This window comes from Leuciscus leuciscus, assembly GCF_965113295.1.
Source record: "Leuciscus leuciscus genome assembly, chromosome: 20".
NCBI lineage: Eukaryota > Metazoa > Chordata > Actinopteri > Cypriniformes > Leuciscidae > Leuciscus > Leuciscus leuciscus.
This window is the reverse complement of record NC_138744.1, coordinates 14134462-14154042: the sequence shown is the minus strand read 5'-3', so window position 1 is coordinate 14154042 and position 19581 is coordinate 14134462. Positions and strand designations below refer to the sequence as shown.

At 37.6% G+C, this 19581-nt stretch overlaps 1 protein-coding gene across 1 annotated transcript in view; it reads left to right on the top strand.

Moving 5' to 3' along the window:
* Window positions 1-778: 778 nt before the first annotated feature.
* Window positions 779-19581, top strand: part of znf804b (zinc finger protein 804B) — a 98930-nt gene continuing 80127 nt past the window's right edge. Inside the window, exon 1 of the mRNA XM_082148749.1 lies at window positions 779-1548. Coding sequence (XP_082004875.1) covers window positions 1438-1548 — 111 coding nt within the window. The 5' untranslated portion in view covers window positions 779-1437. The remainder of the gene's footprint in view (window positions 1549-19581) is intronic.

Sequence of the window (19581 nt, the reverse complement as noted above, 5' to 3'; positions counted from 1 at the left end):
TTGTTTTTCTCAATTGCTTTTGCACATTTTTCAAAACAGTATTAACATTCTCTAAACTGTAAGTTCAACTGTCACAACTGTTTGCTTGAACATCAGAACTCTATTGTCTGCAAAATGTAATTACTCACCCAAAACATTAAATTCATGCTTCAAAACCTAGTTAATGTTTCAGTAAATTGCCCAATGCCACCAAAATAAAAAGTGTTTTTTTTTTCATTGTGTGAGCCACACTGGTCAAAATGTTTGTATCAAATGATTTATTTAAATGTTAGTACATAGTTAAAGACACCTTGTACACAAGGTAAGTCTCATTCGAGAATTGAGCCAAAGTGATTTGGGAAAAACTGTAATTCTTGTAGCCATTCACAGCCTAATCAGTGTACAGTTTCTATACGTTAATGATAGATAGATAGATAGATAGATAGATAGATAGATAGATAGATAGACAGACAGATAGATAGATAGATAGATAGATAGATAGATAGATAGATAGATAGATAGATAGATAGATAGATAGATAGATAGATAGATAGATAGATAGATAGATAGATAGATAGATGGATGGGTAGATGAGTATACTGATGGATGGGTAGATAGTAAAGGGTTTACATGCACATGAAGGTGTTTTCTTAAAGCACTGATTGCATGGCAGCGCCAACAACTGCCCACGTTCAGTTGAAAGCTTTATTACTCTCCCTCAAATCCCTCCTTAATCGAGAGAGAGAGAGAGAGAGAGAGAGAGAGAGAGAGAGAGAGAGAGAGAGAGAGAGAGAGAGAGAGTCGCCGCGCGCGAGAGATAGAGAGAGAAACAGAGGGAACCTCTGCTTTACACTCAGTTGGACTCAGCTAAGCGCGGTTCGTTTCGGCACAGGGGAAAAAGCATATGCGATCGGACATCCAGCAGAGCAAATCCGTGAGAGAGTTGACCGGTCAATTGAAATCACGCGAAACATTACTCAGATTTAAAAGTACCACATTACTGAATTAGCACTAGAATGTTTATTTTTTACATCACTCTACAGGCGTGACTTTTTGGAGGGTGTTTGAGAGGACATGACCTCAGCTGAAGTGTTTCTTGTTGTATTGGATATAAACAATGCTAAACGTTTGAGTCTGTGGGACTGAACAATCCTGGCAACTCCAGAGCAAAATCCAGTAACATCCGTCTGGGCTGGAGAGCAGGTGCCTGTCTCTTCTTGTAGAGGAAAACAGACAGAGGATGTGACAGAAGTGTGGGACAGTGTTTCCGATTTGCAGATTCGTATTTTTATCGGCGTGTCCTCGTAACGACGTCCAGGACTGACTGAAGCGATCGGACCGGCGCTCGCAGACCGTCCTCTGTCTACTTCCACTCGGTGTAACCCTGCGAGATCTTCTCCAAAGTAACTTGCTCGCCTGGCCGTCCCTGGAGCCCGCTCATGGGTGACGCTGGACCGGATGGCGTGCTACTACCTTGTGATCAGCTCCACGCACCTAAGCAATGGACACTACCGGAGCATCAAAGGAGTTTTCCGGGGTCCGCTATGCAAAAGCGAAGGCGAATCACCGGTAAAATAGTCGTTATTGTTTATTAACGATATCACCACGATTCGCTATTAGCCACTCATTTAGCATGTTCTGTTCGTTTGGATTGTTTTTGTGTTTTAGTTTCCAGATCTCTTTAAAAAAGTATGTTTATAAAACACAAGTGAAAGTAAAATCTGGACATAGGCTATACTTTATTGTTGGCCATATAAGTGGGAACACCTTTGAATGAAATATATTATTGCACAGGTGAGGATTTGATGATCTATGAAACTCATGCCATCAACATGACCTTCACTTGTAAACTGCATTCGAATGCAAAATCCTATAAGCATTTTGTTTTATGTTGCAGGGATGATACATTTTATGTATGTAATGTGTTAAGCATCACTGCATATCTCAAATGTCAGGCTTGTGAGTCTACGAGGCATTGGTGGCTTTAGCCAATTTGTGGTTTGAACGCAGACCCCTGACGCTTGATGGCAAGTCTTCCACTGTTGGGCTCAGACAATTGAGCTGTATGTTAAACTTTGACCTCAAGCACTATTCTGGTGCTAGGTTAACTCTGCTGTGGGTGCTTACAAGCTGCAGCAACTGAAATCCATTGATGGCCTAATACATCGTAAAGCAGATAAAACTGTTTCCTGAGATGTCTGTCATATTTGAAGTTGTACTTTATCCCGAACTGCTGGTGAATCCCGAATTCCCGATCATACGTAAGTAGGCTATGTGGAATTCGTTGCAGGGCTTCGTGGACCTCTTCCACATGTGATATTATAGTTGTATAGAGTTTGAATGACTTTAAAATGTCCTTTTGTTGTTTGTTGCTTCAAATAGAGCATGCAGCTAATTAGCGGTTATATAATTAGGTAAATTAAGGATATATAAGGACATGTTTAGTGCTTAAAGCAATAATGGAGCAGATAGAAACAAGACATGAGAGCAGAGTTTCACCTGCCATTTCCCTCTCAGCCAGTATTATTCCCGCTCCATTCATACGCTTAATTTGGGCTATACTGGGTTATGTGCCTAAACTTTGCATCCGGTCCAGACTTTTTCCTGTCAAGAAAATGATGTATGCTTGTAAAGACTTGTACACATCAAAGGCCGGCATAAATACGCAAACTGAGACTTGTACCTGATGTACCTTGAGAAAGGGAAGTGTGTGTGTGTGTGTGTGTGTGTGTGTTTTCCACTTTGGCCCGCCCCACAGGATGGACAGACAGTGCGGGCTGATTGGAAAGAAGCTGGGGTCTGTGGTGATGGTTTTGATGGGTTATTTCAGAGCAGCTGTTGTGAAGGGTGCATTTGCTCCAGCTTAAATCAGAGTGCCATGTTCACTCTAACTCAAAGCATGAGGAGGATACACACACACACACACACACACACACACACACACACACACACACACACACACACACACACACACACACACACACACACACACACACACACACACACACATGCAGGCATGCACACAGACTGCAGAATGACATGCTCGAGTTTCTCAGCCACTCTGACGGCCCATTGTCTTGCATCACATCCAGATTAACAATCAAAGTCAGCTATGCAATAAATCATTTTTGCTTTGCTTAATGCCTTTAACATGTTCATTTTGACATTCTCTGATGTGGTGCTTTGTGTAAGAAAATTAGGTGCTGTTATGGCAACTTCCATAAGCATAAATATGTATGGAAACTGCTCTCATTTAACAAAAGATATATGCTTTGGTTTAGTAATAGGAAGTGCTGTCTGTTATAAAGGAAGAAACACTGGTGGTAATTATAATAATCACCTATATATACTGTACACCAGCACACACTCAAAACAAGCATGTCATGCTCCAGTTGTTCTCTATCCCAGCACTAGAGGGCACCTCACTGGTGCAAAGTTGGCAGGTTGTCCTGGAGGGCCAGTGTCCTGCAGAGTTTAGCTCCAACCCTCCAAATCTATTTAAAACCCGATGTGCCAGGTTCTTAGACATTTACTCTTTGTCTTTATTGTGGCTTCATATGTTTCCAAAAAACTTTTATAGGCCTACCATTTTCAAAGAAAAGTTTCTTATAAAAATGTCATGAGGTGTAACCATCAAGTATGTATTTTTGAAATGTTTTGAAATTATTTTTACTTAAAAAATATAAATAAAGAAATTCACTAATTATTCATTCGGAAATATAATTTTTAAACATTCATAAACATCAGTTTTTTGGGGAGTCTCAGTCACCACTTAACATTTATAACTAACCTTTCCCTAATAACCTGTATCATCCTGAAATTTTTTACTTTATGCCTCAAAAAATATTAAAATGAATTTAATTCAGAAATTAAAACATGCTCATCCTAAGAGAAGTATTCACGCATAGTCATTGTTTGTATGAATATAATTTTTATATATTCCTTGATCATTTTTTAAATCCAATTTCTCTCCTCTCCAGACCAGCATATATTGTCATAAATGAGAGATTCTACAGATTCTGCTCTTTAGAACAGCAAAACAGCTGAAACTTCCCTTGTTTCCTGTGGTGTAGCCTTAAGAACAAAACTAAACCTTACCGAAATGTTCCCCATCATTGAGTCTCCTGTTTAACTCATTGAACTGGAATGTCTCAGTCTCAGTGAGATGTCCCAGAGTACTTATGTGGATCAGCTTTCCGCTACAGCAGTCAACACCTGTTCGTATGCACTGTGGTTCACCCAGTACCATCAAGCTCGTCTTATGGGGCTCCATCTCCACTTTATGTGGAGAGGCTCCAAGCAGATCTTAAGCTGAACTCGCTCAGTATCTGGGTTATTCCCTCTCACTCCATTGCCCATGACGTGGTGTGGATGTTTGATGTCGAGCTGCAACAGAGACCCAGTTTGCATTCCAAACTGCCAACTCCCACCACATTTTTAAAACATGCATACTACTGAAGAGGCATATGTTGATAGCTCTGCCTGCATGAGTGAGACACAAATGCACAATTTATGTGAAGGCAGTGAGTTTAATTAGTTCTAAAACATTGCAGCTATTGCGTTAGGTAAGGGGCTTGTCGGTTTGCTTTGGCTGCAGCTGAGATAAAGTGGCATTTATTCATGGATTTGTGTGCTTTGAATATGGTTGGTTTGGGAGCTATAAGTGAGGCTATCTATTTATTCAAAATGAACAAATTCACACAAACATTGTCTTCTATGATGAGCATGTTTTTAGATTTGTATACAATTCATTTGGATTTTTGCTATTAGTTAAGCTTTTTCTTCATAACGAAGAATGAACAATTATTGAAGAGGTATAATTTTCTGTTATTTGCTTTAGGTTGGTTCAAAGTCTTTAAATTAAGTCTCTATGATTGCATTTTATGCATTTATTTGTATTTATTTATTGTATGCATAATATTCGGAAATATTGTGGAATATTATTACAATTTAAAATAACTTTTCTTTTTAAATATATCTTAAAATGTTATTTATTTCATCATTTCATGTTTTACCTATCTAGTCAGATGACTTTAATGACTCATGAGCCTTATGGTCAGGAAATGTCAGGCTGTTTTGAAAACCACCGGCTACCTAATGCTTTCTAAGTTAACAAGGATATTTTATTGCTATAGGCTTTAGTTATGGATTATTGAGTTTACTATTCCTGCTACTTGCATATTAGATTTTGAATTCTTTTGAACCGCTGCCAGTCGACTTATATAATTCCACTCTGTGCTTTCTAGTTAAGAGCTGCCAAAGAAACTGTTATCTGTGATGCCACAACTTGCATTTTGACACTGTACCAAATAAAACAAATTAATTAACAAAAACTAGCAGGTGCTCATAAGTTTCTTTTGGCCTCGTAGGGCTGTCATGTGGAGAGGCAGTTGTCCAAGTGCACACTTTAAACACACACTAATGAGCGTACTGTAGTAGTTTCTTGTTTAAATGTGTCTGAGTTGAGGCTGTTAAATACACACACACACACACACACACACACACACACACACACACACACACACACACACACACACACACACACACACACACACACACACACACACACACACGTTGGGTTTTTATGTTTTATGGGGACTTTCCATAGACATAATGATTTTTATACTGTACAAACTGTATATTCTATCCACTTACACTAACCATACCCCTAAACCTACCCATCAAAGAAAACTTTCTGCATTTATACTTTTCAAAAAACGTCACTTATAAGCTGTTTTCCACATGGGGACCAAAAATGTCAGTTATAATAATAATAAATAGTTACATTATAGCGATTTTCTCAGTACTCAAAGCGCCTATGTAAAGGGGGGAATCTTCTCAACCACAACCAATGTGCAGCAATTACCTGGATGATACAATGGAAGCCAAATTGCTGAAGCCAATCAGTATGTTTATTTTTAACGATTACTTCTCAATGCACAAGCAAATCAACACATCCCAAATATAGGCTACTCAGTCTGGAAGCTTTGATATCTCATTTGGCATGTGATTATGTGGTTTAGTGCTACAGTATTTATGTTATGTTACAGCTATTGCTATTATTTGGCTTAATAATATGTTATTTTGAAAGTTTAAAGGTTCATTTGATACTTTATTTGTTATTTTTCTCACTGTCTGTCAATGTAAATGGCTTACTAATGATTCCGGCTGTTGTGGTAATGAGTGGCTACTGCTGTACTTAGCTCAGCTCTTTTTGAGGAGCGTTAGCGCTGTTGCTGTGCTAATGGAGTGTAGCAGGCGGCGTTTAATATTCAGCCCCAGGCCTGGCCACAGCCGTCCTCTGAGTTTGCCTGTCTGAAACTCTTTGTGTTGGCTTGTCCTGACGTTAACACGGCCGGGGAACTCTAATCACACAGGAAGGCTAATGAATCACTCTCTCCTTTCGGCTTACTGTGCAGAAAAATACACAGTGCACAGACTTTACTTAACACACAATGATGGACCCTTTTCACTTAAACACATTTGTGGGTCATTTCTGCAATGCTAATTTGCCCGATTAACTGATTAAAAGCTTTATGAGAGTCTAATTAATCAAACGGGTCATCCTACATTTGCAGGCACACAGCGGCACATAGCAGCGGTCTCCTGTGCCTCCAGTCTTTCTGCTTTTAATCCGAAAAAAATCCTGACATAGCGTGGGAGGAAGTAACAATAGACAAGAATCCACATTGTTTTCAAACCGTAGGCAGAATTGGATGTTCATTAATGGCCCTCACTTACTGTAATTATGCAATGAATTAAAAGAAAGGTGAGGTGGAAGATAGAATGAGAAAGAGAGAGAGGGAGAGAGTGCTTGAGGCTGACGCAGCTCAAAGTATCTCAGCCTAACACTGTTTTAACAAGGTTGGCGAGAATGACAGAATGGGTCTTGCTGGGTACCGGCAAACTCAGTCTAAATGGCCTGAGGATTTTGTAACATGTTTGAAAGCAATTTGTCCAGGCACTCAAAAGCCATTCTAATCAGAGGAAATGATTGTTAATGGCCTGTAAGTGTTTCTAAATGGGTCTAGAGGAGAGAAAGAGGGAGGGGGGGGAGGAACACGTTTACATCCGTCTCTAAGGTGCCTTGTTCCCTCTCCATCTTTCTAAGAACAATCTTTTCTAAGAACAATGGTTTATGATAAGCTTTATTTGAGGAATGAATGCAATGCTGATAAACAAGAAAATCATTAAAAGTTATCATTTCAATCCACTGATCCATCTCAGCACCAAATCAGCATATTAGAATGATTTCTGAAGGAACATGTGACACTAAAGACTAGAGTAATGATGCTGAAAATTCAGCTTTGCCATCGCATAAGAGCTTTGCCAACTTTTGAGCTTTGCCATCGCATAAGATAGCAGTGGAACCAGTAATCAAGAAATCTAATCTGGATTCATCTGTCTTTGCTAATTTTAGACCTATCTCGAAACTTCCGTTTCTGTCCAAACTATTGGAGAAGGTCGTATTTGGACAATTGAATTCATTTCTAGATCTACATGGAATTCATGAAGTGTTTCAGTCTGGTTTTAAATCCTTACATACCTGTAGTACAGAAACTGCACTGTTGAAGGTTTTCAATGACTTGTTACTTACTACTGACTCAGGGAACTGTGCTTTTTTAATTTTACTAGACCTTTTGGCTAGATTCGATACTGTAGACCATAAGATCTTGATTACATGCTTAGAACAATGTGCTGGTATTAAGGTTACTGTGTTGGCATGGTTTAGATCCTATTTGTCCGAAAGAACTTTATCAGTTCGTCTCAGAGACTTTACCTCCTCAACGGCTTCTTTCACGTGTGGGGTCCCCCAGGGCTCCATTTTGGGGCCTATTTTGTTCTCCCTGTATATCCCTTAGGACATATTTTTAGGAAATTTGGAATTTCTTTTCATCGTTATGCAGACGATACGCACATTTATCTGCCTTTGAAACGAAAAGATACTTGCAATTTAACGCCTCTATTGCAGTGTCTTGAGGAAATTAAGGCCTGAATGGCACTAAATTTCCTTAGCTTTAATGAAAATAAAACAGAAGTTATGTTGTTTACGCCGGGAGGCACTTATGAATCCATACATTTGGACCTTGGTGAATTGATTCCACTTGTGAAGCCCTATGTAAAAAATGTAGGTGTTATTTTGATTGTGATTTTAAACTGGACTAACAGATTAACTCGGTAGTAACTAGTTTTTTTTTCAATTGAGACAACTAACCAAGGTGAAATCTTTCCTGTCTTTAAAAGACTTTGAAAAACTTTCGTTTTGCACCTAAATATCTTTCTGACCTGATCAAGCTGTATGCTCCACTAAGAGCACTTAGATCTGCTGATCATTCGCTTTTAGTTGTCCCACGGGTAAAGTTGAAGAGCAGGGGTGACAGAGCATTTGCAGTGGCGGCTCCCATGCTCTGGAATAGGTTGCCCCTGTTCATTAGACAGGCTCAAACACTTGCTATTTTTAAAACTAGCTTAAAAACTTATTTTATAGTTTGGCATTTGATGTTATGTGAGAGCTGTCTTATTGTTTTATTCTGTGCTGTTGACTGTTTGTATCATTGATATGGGATATGTGTGTAGTGTACAGCACTTTGATAAACACTTGCTGTTTTTAAAAAAGTGCTTTATAAATAAACTTTTACTTTTTGACTAAAAGACCTTGGGCCCTATCTTGCACCCAGCGCAATTGACTTTGTACACTGATGCATTTATCATTCCTATTTTGCACCCGACACACAGCGGACTTTTCCCTCGACAGACGCACGTCGGTAAATTAGGGAATGAACTTGCGCTCCCGGGAGCGGTGAAGCGAAAAGACGAGGCGTGTTCCGGCGCTAACGTTCCCTGGTGCTATTTTGCAGGTTTAGAAAACAATTCCGCCACTGACCAGGAAAAACCTAGTCTAAAGTCAGTGGCACATTGCGCATGTTATTCATATGCTATTTTAAGGGCGCATGCTTGGGCATAATGTAGCGTGTGCACAACGTGCATAAACTTTGATTCTCTCATCTACACAGAAGCAGCAGTTTTCATTTTTGCAAATCATACATTATTACAAGGAAAAATATTAACACACGAGGGAAATCATTGTTGTGTTCATGAAGATGTGAAAAAATAGGCATAAATCTAGCTCACACATTTATCCAAATTATTATACGCCTGTTTAACCAAAGCTAATTTGGGTGGGTTTCCCACATCCCCAATGTCACTTCTCTGTCTTTTACGGCCCTGACGAGAACGTCGGTATCCTCGGCTGTGAACCGCTCCTGGCGCGCGCCTGGCAAATCCGCCGTTATAATAGCAACCCGCCATGGAACAAGCGCGCCTGCTCTTAAAGGGAATGTGAGATGTCGCTCTGATTGGTTTATTTCACGTTACGCCCAAACCACACCTATGAATAATGACGCTACTTCAGACCAACCCATTTTAGATTTGCGACGGGCGCAAGAGTAATTTATCCCGCCGGTAAAATAGCAACAGCGCCCAAGATCCGTCCACAAAGTTACTTGCGTTTCGCGTTTGATACTTGCATTTCAGATCGTTAAAATAGGGTCCCTTGTTTCAAAAACATTCAAATCAACCAGCAGCCACAAACATTTGAATGATAGTGTATGTTTATGAGACAAATCCCACATTTTTACTTTTCTTGTGCTGATATGATTGAGGCTGTGTGCTCTTGTGTTGAGTAAAAAGATTTTCTTGGTGTAAGTGAAGTTGGGATGCCGGGTACTGCAGTCATTTTAACAGTGAGTTGCTTCAGTGGGTTTGTTGTCATGGGGATAACATTGTCAGAGGTGAAGGTGGAGGTTGTGCAATTCTTTTGATAGACTACATTTTTTGTTGTATCTAACGATTGGGTAAGAATGAGAGAAGGAGTCCTTCAGAGGCTGGAGCTGGACTCTATGTGTCAGCTCTGTAAGGACCATTGTGGGGACCAAATGTGGCCAGAAAGATGGTAAAACCTGAAATAACAAACTTTGTGTGGGCCATAATAACCGTAACCAACAGGAATGAGTTTTCAACCAACAGAATGCAGTGCACTGACCCCTCTGAACAAGGTAAACATAACAGCATAACCACTTCAGAATTGTTGTAGTGTGTGCTGACAAAGCTGCAGACAGCGCTTACTGAACTACTGGCTCATTTACGTTAATTGGCTCTCCACTTTCATTCGGATTAAAGCCAAAATGTTGATGACATAAATTTTTATGTAAACACAATGGGCAATATATTGTGCCACCAAAAAATATCCAGGTCATGGCCGACTGGTATACAATATATAAAAATTCTACGCTATTTCATCTAAATAAATATATTTTAAAAAATCAGTTGTTTTAAATGTTACTGGTGAATTTAGGCATCACAACAAGACAGTATGAAAAATGTATATTAATTTAGAGATTTACTTTAGATCACATTTAACAGCGTTATGAATTATTATTAGTGTTTTTAAAGATTAACATTAAGGGCCATATCTACCTGGCGCAATGCAGCGCCAAGCTCGATGCAAGTTTTTTTTGCTAGTTTCAGTCCGACGCAGTTACCATTTTTACGTCCTGCGCCACATTGTTTAAATAGCAAATGCATTTGCGCCCATCTGTGCGCGCCCATGGGTGTGCTGGTCTGAAAACGAGGTGTGTTCAGGCGCATTGTTGGCACGTTGCTATTTTGAGGCAACTGAAATAGACTGCACCATTGACCAACTGGAACCTGGTCTAGGGCCCTATCTTGTACACCGACACATGTATCATTCCTATTTTGCACCCGATGCATAGCGGACTTTTCCCTCGACAGATGCACGTGGGTAAATTAGGGAATGAACTTGCGCTCCTAGGGGCGGTTCAACAAAAAGAGGTGGTGTACTCTGGCGCAAACGTTCCCTGGTGCTATTTTGCAGTTCCAGAAAACAATTCCGCCACAGACCAGGAAAAACCTAGTCTAAAGTCAGTGGCACATTATTCAGATGCTATTTTAAGGGCGCATGCTTGGCCATAATGTAGCGTGTGCACAACGCGCATACAATTTGCAACAGCGCCCGAGATCCGCACACAAAGTTACTTGCGTTTCGCGTTTGATACTTGCGTTTCAGATCGTTAAAATAGGGCCCCTAAAATCAATAGGCAATATTTATTTATTTATTTATTTTTGTTATTTAAAGAGCGCGTTAGTAATGTGCGCCTATAGGCAAGTCCACAACGCGCGTACATTCTGCTTATTAAACAAACAGGGACACACAGCAGCACACAAACATGCCAAATATTTCAATTAAAAGGATTACAATGTACTTTTACCTCGCGCACGAGCAGTTCCATTTGCGCTCTGGAGACGCGTTCGGTCTTTCCACTATCAAATTCCGTCATGTTTATAGCGAATCTGCCATGGCGCGAGCGCAACTGGCATTTAAAGGGAATGGGAGATGAGACTTTGATTGGTTTAATGCACGTTAATCCCTAAAACACACCCATTACTCATTAAGAGAATAGGGACAACCCTTTTAGACCATGCGCCTGACGCGTCGACCATTTTTCCCCTCGTTAAACTAGCAAGAGTGGATTCGTACGTACACGCCCTAAGTGAACTTGCGCCCTGCGCTTTAGACCATGCGCTCAGATCGTTAAAATAGGGCCCTATGTGAGCGTTAGATAACATTTTTTTACATTTAAGTAATCTAATGCAGAAATGAGAATGCAGAATTAAATATCCAATATTAACTGATTCCAATTTATTTAAAACATCCTGAATATTGCCATTCTTAGAAGAAAAGGTTCTATACAGTATAGAAATTTAAACGGTTCTTTCAGGCGCTTCATATATGTACAACACCTTTTAAGGGTTTTCATTATGGAAGTTTAGTTTTAATTTGTTTTTAATTACATTTTAATTACATTTGATGTATTAAACAACTTTCAAACATACTTTATCACTAGAAAAAATTTAAATAACCATTGAACATGATGGTATTATGTAATCATTTAAGACATTTCTCATTGTATGGAACCTTTTTTTGGCATAAATAGATCCTTAAAAATTGAGTCAATAACCCTAGGGTTCTATATTGAACCACACTGAAACTTTTTCTAAGAGTGGTAATGTATATGGTACCAATATATTGTGTATCCCTAGTATGCTTACATCTCAACTTACTCTTTTTCTTCCAAATCTATGTATTTTTATTCTTGATTTGCGTGTGAAGATAAAATACTGTATTGTGAATCACAATGCGTGTTGTTGTGACTGTATGCATGAAGATGTTGTGTGGAGCTCTAATTTTGAGTACAAAGCTGAGGAGGAGAAGCCATCTGTTGAGAGTACTAATTAAAGCCTGGAGATTTTTCAGGCAGGGTGTACTGACATTTAGCCACACAGTAACCTGCAATAAACAAACTTAAAGAGAGGTCTTCATACGAGTTATGCTACCTGTCACTGTCAATACAGTTGCTGATGTACTCGATGAACTAGAAGATTTCTCCAGAGAGAGTCTCTCTCTCTCTCTCTTTCTGTGTGTGTATTTTAGTGGGCGATGAAGAAAGAAAAGTGAGAAGCTGAGGAATACAGTGATGGTACAACAAGCAAGCTAATTTTATTCAGCTGATAAGGCTGTAATGGGCTAAATTTAATACAGCGGAAACAAAATAATATTCCTCTGACATTTTGAGAGTGGAGGGAGGCTCATTCTCTGTGTTTTTCACCTCCTATAAAACAGTAGAATAAGAGCTAGTGCTGCTTAATAGCAGAAATATTCATGCATTTCCTTCCTTCTTGCAGACACCAAAATAAACTACACTTCAATTTATTGGGCCAATCCCAAACATTCCCTGCTCCAGCAAAACCGTTTTGTCTCCCTGGACACTTCACAGCAGCTGTTTTTAAGATCGCACACGTTTCTGAGGAAACCCTTTTTCCTCAGTAGATATTTCAGTGATTATTAGTACATGTAGGGAACAGTAATTGCATTGTCACAGCAAGCACCACAAAATCTTACAGTCTCACTAATCATCAGTTTAACTACTTCATCAATTACCATATCTCTGCTCTGTTATCCATTAAGCATCCTGACTAAATGTGCTTGGAAATTCAATGGCGGAAGTCTATACAAAATTAAATATAATTCTAAAATCGTTTTTTACAAGTAAATAAAATGGAATTGCTTGCCATTTGGCTGGTAACCAGTTTAATATTTTCATAGTGACAGTACAAAAATGCAAAACATATAAAATATTACCAACCCCAAATGTTTTAACTAGTGTGTAAAAAAAAAAAAAATATATATAAAAAAAAAAAAAAAATATATATATATATATATATACCAAATCTGTATATATATAGATTACCAAATCTGTATATATATAGGCCTATATATATATATATATATATATATATATATATATATATATATATATATATTAGGGGTGTAACGGTACACAAACATGATGGTCGGAACGTACATTGAATTCACAGTTCGGTACTGGTTTGGTACAGCAGGAGGGAGTAAACTAAACACAAATTTGCTTCTTTTTTCTTTTTTTATTAAACTATATATTTTTAAATTTTTTTTTTACAAATATTGATGTGTTTAAATTCTATTAATTAAAAAAAAATCTATCTTAGCTAATGTTGTAAACTATATAGTGAGCCCTTAATTACATATAACTATAATATTAAAGGTTACAATTAACAAAAGAGCTCAAATTATTAAATTCAGTTATTATTTATTTTTAGATATAGCCTAATAATAACATTCAAATAACAAAATACATGCACTGTAAATTGCACAAAAGGCAAATTTTGCATTAAATATAATAATTATGGTTGTCATAACTTTTTTTAATGACAAATTTATTTAAGCATACTGTATACATTATTTAATCAAGACATTACTAACAGGTTAAGTAAATATAATGAATATATGTGACCCTGGACCACAAAATCAGTCTTATGTGTATTTTTTTTTTAAATTGAGATTTATACTTCATCTGAAAGCTGAATACATAATCTTTCCATTGATATTAGGTTTGTTAGGATATGACAATATTTGGCCAAGATACAACTATTTGAAAATCTGGAAACTGAGGGTGCAGAAAAATCGAAATTTTGAGAAAATCGCCTTTAAAGTTGTCCATTTCTATAGGCGATTGTGCTGCATCCACTCACAAAAAATAATTTTTTTATATATTTAAGGTGGGAAATTTACTAAATATCTTCATGGATCATGATCTTTACTTAATATCCTGATGATTTTTGGCATAAAAGAAAAATCGATAATTTTTACCCATACAATGTTTTGTTGGCTATTGCCACAAATATACCCGTGCTACTTAAGACTGGTTTTGTGATCCAGGGTCACATATATGAAATGCTTCTCTCTAGAGTTAATTTCTCTAGCGAACTAACCTGCTGTAGACACTAAATGCCTGAGGCAAATGTAATTCTAAGGGAGATGTTATTATCAAGCTGTTTTATTGATATCTTTCCGCAGTTGAAACACTGGTTGAGAGATGTAAACATACCGATTGATCGCCTCTTCTTCTTCTGAGCTTTTTACTGGTAGCAAACAGTGTTGCATTGTCGTGCACGCCCCCCTTCTGGATTGGAGTGTGGATCGTACAGTACGGTTCAGGGCGAATACATGGATCTGTATTCATGCAGTGTGAGCAAGTAAAAAAAAAAAATTTATTCCGATTTGAAGCTTGTGACGTGCACATTAACCCGATCACTTTATTTATTATTCATGTAAACACTAAATCGTTTGAATGGATTTGCCTGAATTTCATTTGAGGACCAAATCTGTCGCAAATTGGATAACAAGAGTAATCTTCGCAGCAGCCAAAGCAAAAAAGGTCCTCTTTTAAATTGTGAGTCAACTAATTCATTACACCTGTCTGTAAAGTCAACATAAGGTCAACATGTGATACATTGGCATTTTTTATCTTAATAATTTGAACGTAGGGGGCGGCATATTCCTATTTTGCCCAGAGCGTTGGATTGTCTTCCCCACCCCTGCCCATAAAGAAAAATGTGACCGGAAAAGAGTAAGCAAACTCTCCTGATGTTATGCTGCTAAATGAGAGTCTCTATTAATCTAATCAAAACGCACTCAAACAGTCTCTTAGGAAATCTCCTGTTTGTGTTAATTGCATAAGTGAACAGGGTTGCCCTCAGATGAACTGCATTGACACAAGTTTCGGCAGTAGCTTCAATGTGTGCAGCCTGTTTGTTGATTATAAACTATATGATTAGAAGTGCTCCTCATTACCCACTTCACACTGTGTTATTAAGCTCCTTCATTCATCATAACTTGGATTTATGATCTGCTGCAGAGATTGAATGCACGATTGCAGGTTTTATACAGCTGTCCTGTTTGCCGCTCAACACACTTAGCACTCTGATTCCATTTCTATCTCATTTTTCTCATCTCAAAGCTTATTGTGTGTGTGTGTGTGTGTGTGTGTGTGTGTGTGTATGTGTGTGTGTGTGTGTATGTGTGTGTGTGCGTGTGTGTGTGTGTGTGTGTGTGTGTGTGTGTGTGTGTGTGTGTGTGTGTGTGTGTGTGTGTGTGTGAGACATGCCCTTAATCACAATCCTGTCTGAACAGCATGATGAAGAAAGAATTCTATTAAAATATACAAAGGTAAACACAGGTAATTAATTTCTTTGGCCTCTTATTAACCCCTCTTTAAATCCCCCCTTACCCTCCCCCTCCCCCTCCCAAACACACCAGACTCACAACTGGCTGCTGTAGCTTCCAGTAACATCTGTAATTATGAACTGTGATAGTAAACGTGTGTAATGACGTCCCTACATGGGTGTCTGACAATTGTTTTTATTTTTTTATTATTACCTTGTGAGTGAAGTGAACTGTACAAAACATAGTAGAAGCATATGATCTATAAACTGTAAATAAAAGTAAAAGTAAAGAAAGTATTTTTTTTAATGTTTTTAATATGTGTTTTGGGATATTGATTTGTAGAAATTTGTAGAGGCAATTAAGTGCAATTATTTAAAATACAAGATATAATTAAATGTTAAAACCACCAAAAACATGGAGTATTAATTTTACAAAATGTATTTTTATGGCTTTCAAAATTAACATGTTCATTTAAGATATTAATTAAAGGTACACTATGTATCTGTTGGCCCTCTAACTGTTAAAAACAAAACTGCATTCATTTTGTGGAAGAACATTGTTTTGGTTGTGCTTCGGCTCTATGTGACTGTGCGCCGAATATAAAGTGGGTCCATATTGTTCAATTTACTGTCTGGATCACTCATAACTACCAAACAACTTTTTGCAATTGTACATTTGTAAACGTGAAAAAGTGCATTAGGTAATATATTAGAATTGAAGTTTAATGACGTGTTAGCATTCAAATGTATATTAACAAAAAAGCTTTTAATAATTGTATAACATCTGTAAAAGTCTTTTGTAGATTTGAAGAAGTGCATGATCATATGAATAGAAAATGTAAAGACATTTGTAAGCATATCATTCTTAGTAAACATTAACAAGCACATTATCTCATATTTCTTTGTGAATATAAATGAACTGATGATCTGTTAAGCATTATATAATGTTTGTTAATGATTTATTAATGAAAGTTATTATAAAGTGTTACTTTAATGGGAACGCTAGCAAAACATTTTTAGAACATATTTTTCTCAGCTTTGTAATATATCATTTTGAAGAAATGTCTCCACGGGCATGTTTTTGTTCCAGTGCTCCTGGGTTATATCACACTTAATATTTTTTCTCACACAACATGTGTGTGTTTTAATCACTGCTTTTTAATTATACCTGCCTTAATATATTTTAGAAAGGGGCTCACTTGCAAGGAACTTGTCATATTTGGAAGTCTTGGCATCAAAAAGATTACTTGTTAAATATACAATACAGAGTTTGTAAATGTAATTAATATGTGCATCATGTTCAAAATAGATCGAAATAAACCTTGTCCAAGTGTTTTTGTTTTTAGTAGTTTGCAAGACCCAGATGGACAAAGCTAACTCACTTTGCAGCAAGTGTGAGCTAATTCAACTAGCAACAGTTCCTAAATTGGGCCAATATTCATATATCTAATATATTTGTATCCTCATTAGTCGTTTAATTATGGTGTTGTTTTATTACATGTTGCTGATTCCCTCCAGCTTTCATTAGGCAGTATAATACATTAGCAGTTTGCAGCGATAAGAGAATGACTCACAGTTTTTATCCATGCTGACTTGGAGGCATCCACTAGACCACAATGCACTGCTTCGGGCATAGTCAAACTCATGGGGTCAAGGTTACGGTGACAGCAGGATCCTGGAGGGTGTGATATTCTCTCTTTGCATGTCTGTTTTTGTCTGTGTGTTTTATATATTCAGTTCTGTCCTCATTTCTAAGTCAGTTTAATTATTTATTTACATTCTATGTTTTTGGACTGAGGTCAGTCGACAAGGGCAAACAGAAAGTGGCAGCGTCTGACCATGAGAATAAACAGTGGTATGTTTAGGATGCGCACACCTGTGGAAACCCTCCTCTGAATGGAATCAAGAAGCAAGCAGGAAAGCGTGTATGTTTTGTTTTGACATGTGCATGCATTTGTGTGTCTGTTGACACGGTACATGCTTGAAGTAAGAAGGTCGGAAGAGTCGCTGTCTTCTGCACTCCACAGAAATGCTCAGGGTCCAGACGAAGTTTGTTTCTGAATGGCATTTGGGCTTTGGGGCAATATATTTTCTCTTGTTTACAGCTTGAATGGATTTAGGTGACATCCTGTTTGTGCAAACGTCTTATGCATAAGTGTGAAAGTGAATAGGTAGGTTTATGTGTTTGTTTGTTTGTTTGTTTGTTTGTTTGTTTGCGTGTGTGTGGGGGGGTTCTTTGATCTGAACAGCATGAATAACCAAAATAATGAGGCAAAAGAATTCTTATGTGGCCAGAAGCCAGCTCTTGACAATCCGCCAGACTCGCTGCTTTGATAATATCTGTGTACAAAATATTTTACCATACAGCTCCCATTTAGCCCTTTTCACATCTACAGGTCCAGTATAGACTGAAGCACTAAGCCATGACTATTTGACTGTTTGCCACTTTTAATGGCAAATAATCATATTTACCGTAAAATTGGGAAATTATATTTACAGTATGTGTATTTTTATTATATTATATTTATTATATTATATTTTCATGTTTATTATGTAATTTATGTTATGTATGAAATAATATAAACACATGCAAACCTTTTTTGTTTAAATGTTCAGTAGACAGATCGATTTAAAAATAATTGTTTTTGATTAAAAAACTATTATTTCATACATTGTCATGCTTTCCTCAAACATGCTTCCGTTCTGTCCAGATTAGTTCTTATTCACAAACTCTGGGCTATTTGCCTGGCACAATTAACATTGCGCAATTACTACCCATGGAAAGCAGATGGTAAACAGAAAAAGGTTCAAGAAAGATGTTTGTTTACATTTTCTATTGATCATGGCAGGAGTTATTTATAAAATGATGAAAAAAAATAATGAGAAAGAGCATTATAACTGGGCACGTATCCAGACGTGCAGTGTAGTGAACACACTTTCGGCATTTTAAACAGTAAGATGCCTGAAACGCATGCTGTACATTCTCCACAACCTACAGTAGCAATGGTGAAGTGCACCATGCAAATGGCGTTCAGCACTGATTTGTGGATGTGTTTGCATTGTCGCCTGATTTGTAACAACGTAGATAAACTGCTCTCTCAGTGGGCACGATTCTCTCTTGGTCAATTTCCCCCGTGACTCCAGTCCACTTATGTAAAGCATGCCTCTCTTAATGTAGCTGCTATTTTTATGTATGTTTAATCGATATGATTTAAATTCTTTTAATTATTCATGTTTAGAAAACCTTTGAGAGTTATGTTTTAATTGATTAACTTAATTTAGAGAGAACAGTGCTTAAGGCAAGGCATAAATATTAAATCAGATATACACTTACATGCGTGTATACATCTCTTTTGGTGTGTGTGTGTGTGTGTGTGTGTGTGTGTGTGTGTGTGAGTGGGCGAGTCCGAGCATTTAAGCAAGTTGGAGAATCTTTGAGCACTCTTCAGTCTAATGAACGCGAGTTTCACCCTTTTCTGTCTGTGCCCGTGTTGATTGGATCTCTTCATGTGGATGTGTGTGTCGTTGCGCACATTTTCTCCCTCTGATGAGCTATTCAGTTATTCACAATACACTCATCAGGCTCACACAGATAAACCCAAACACAGTCATTACAACCAAATGTGTGTGATTTGAGTGTGTGTGTGTGTGTGTAGACCAGCTGCTTTCTCTCTGTTTTTAAGTTTTTTAAGACCAAGCAAGAGTCAAGTCAAGTCAAGTCAAGTTTATTTGTATAGCGCTTTTCACAATACAGATTGTATCAAAGCAGCTTCACAGTATTAAATTAAAATAATACAACAAAGTTTGTTTCAAGAGGAATTTATTGATTGATAAAATTAAATTAAATATCCCCAAAATATCCCCAACTGAGCAAGCCAAAGGCAACAGTGGCAAGGAACCGAAAAACTTCATCAAGTGACCTAATGGTGTCCTAAAACTCCATCAGGTGACCTAATGGAGAAAAAAAAAAACTTTGGGAGA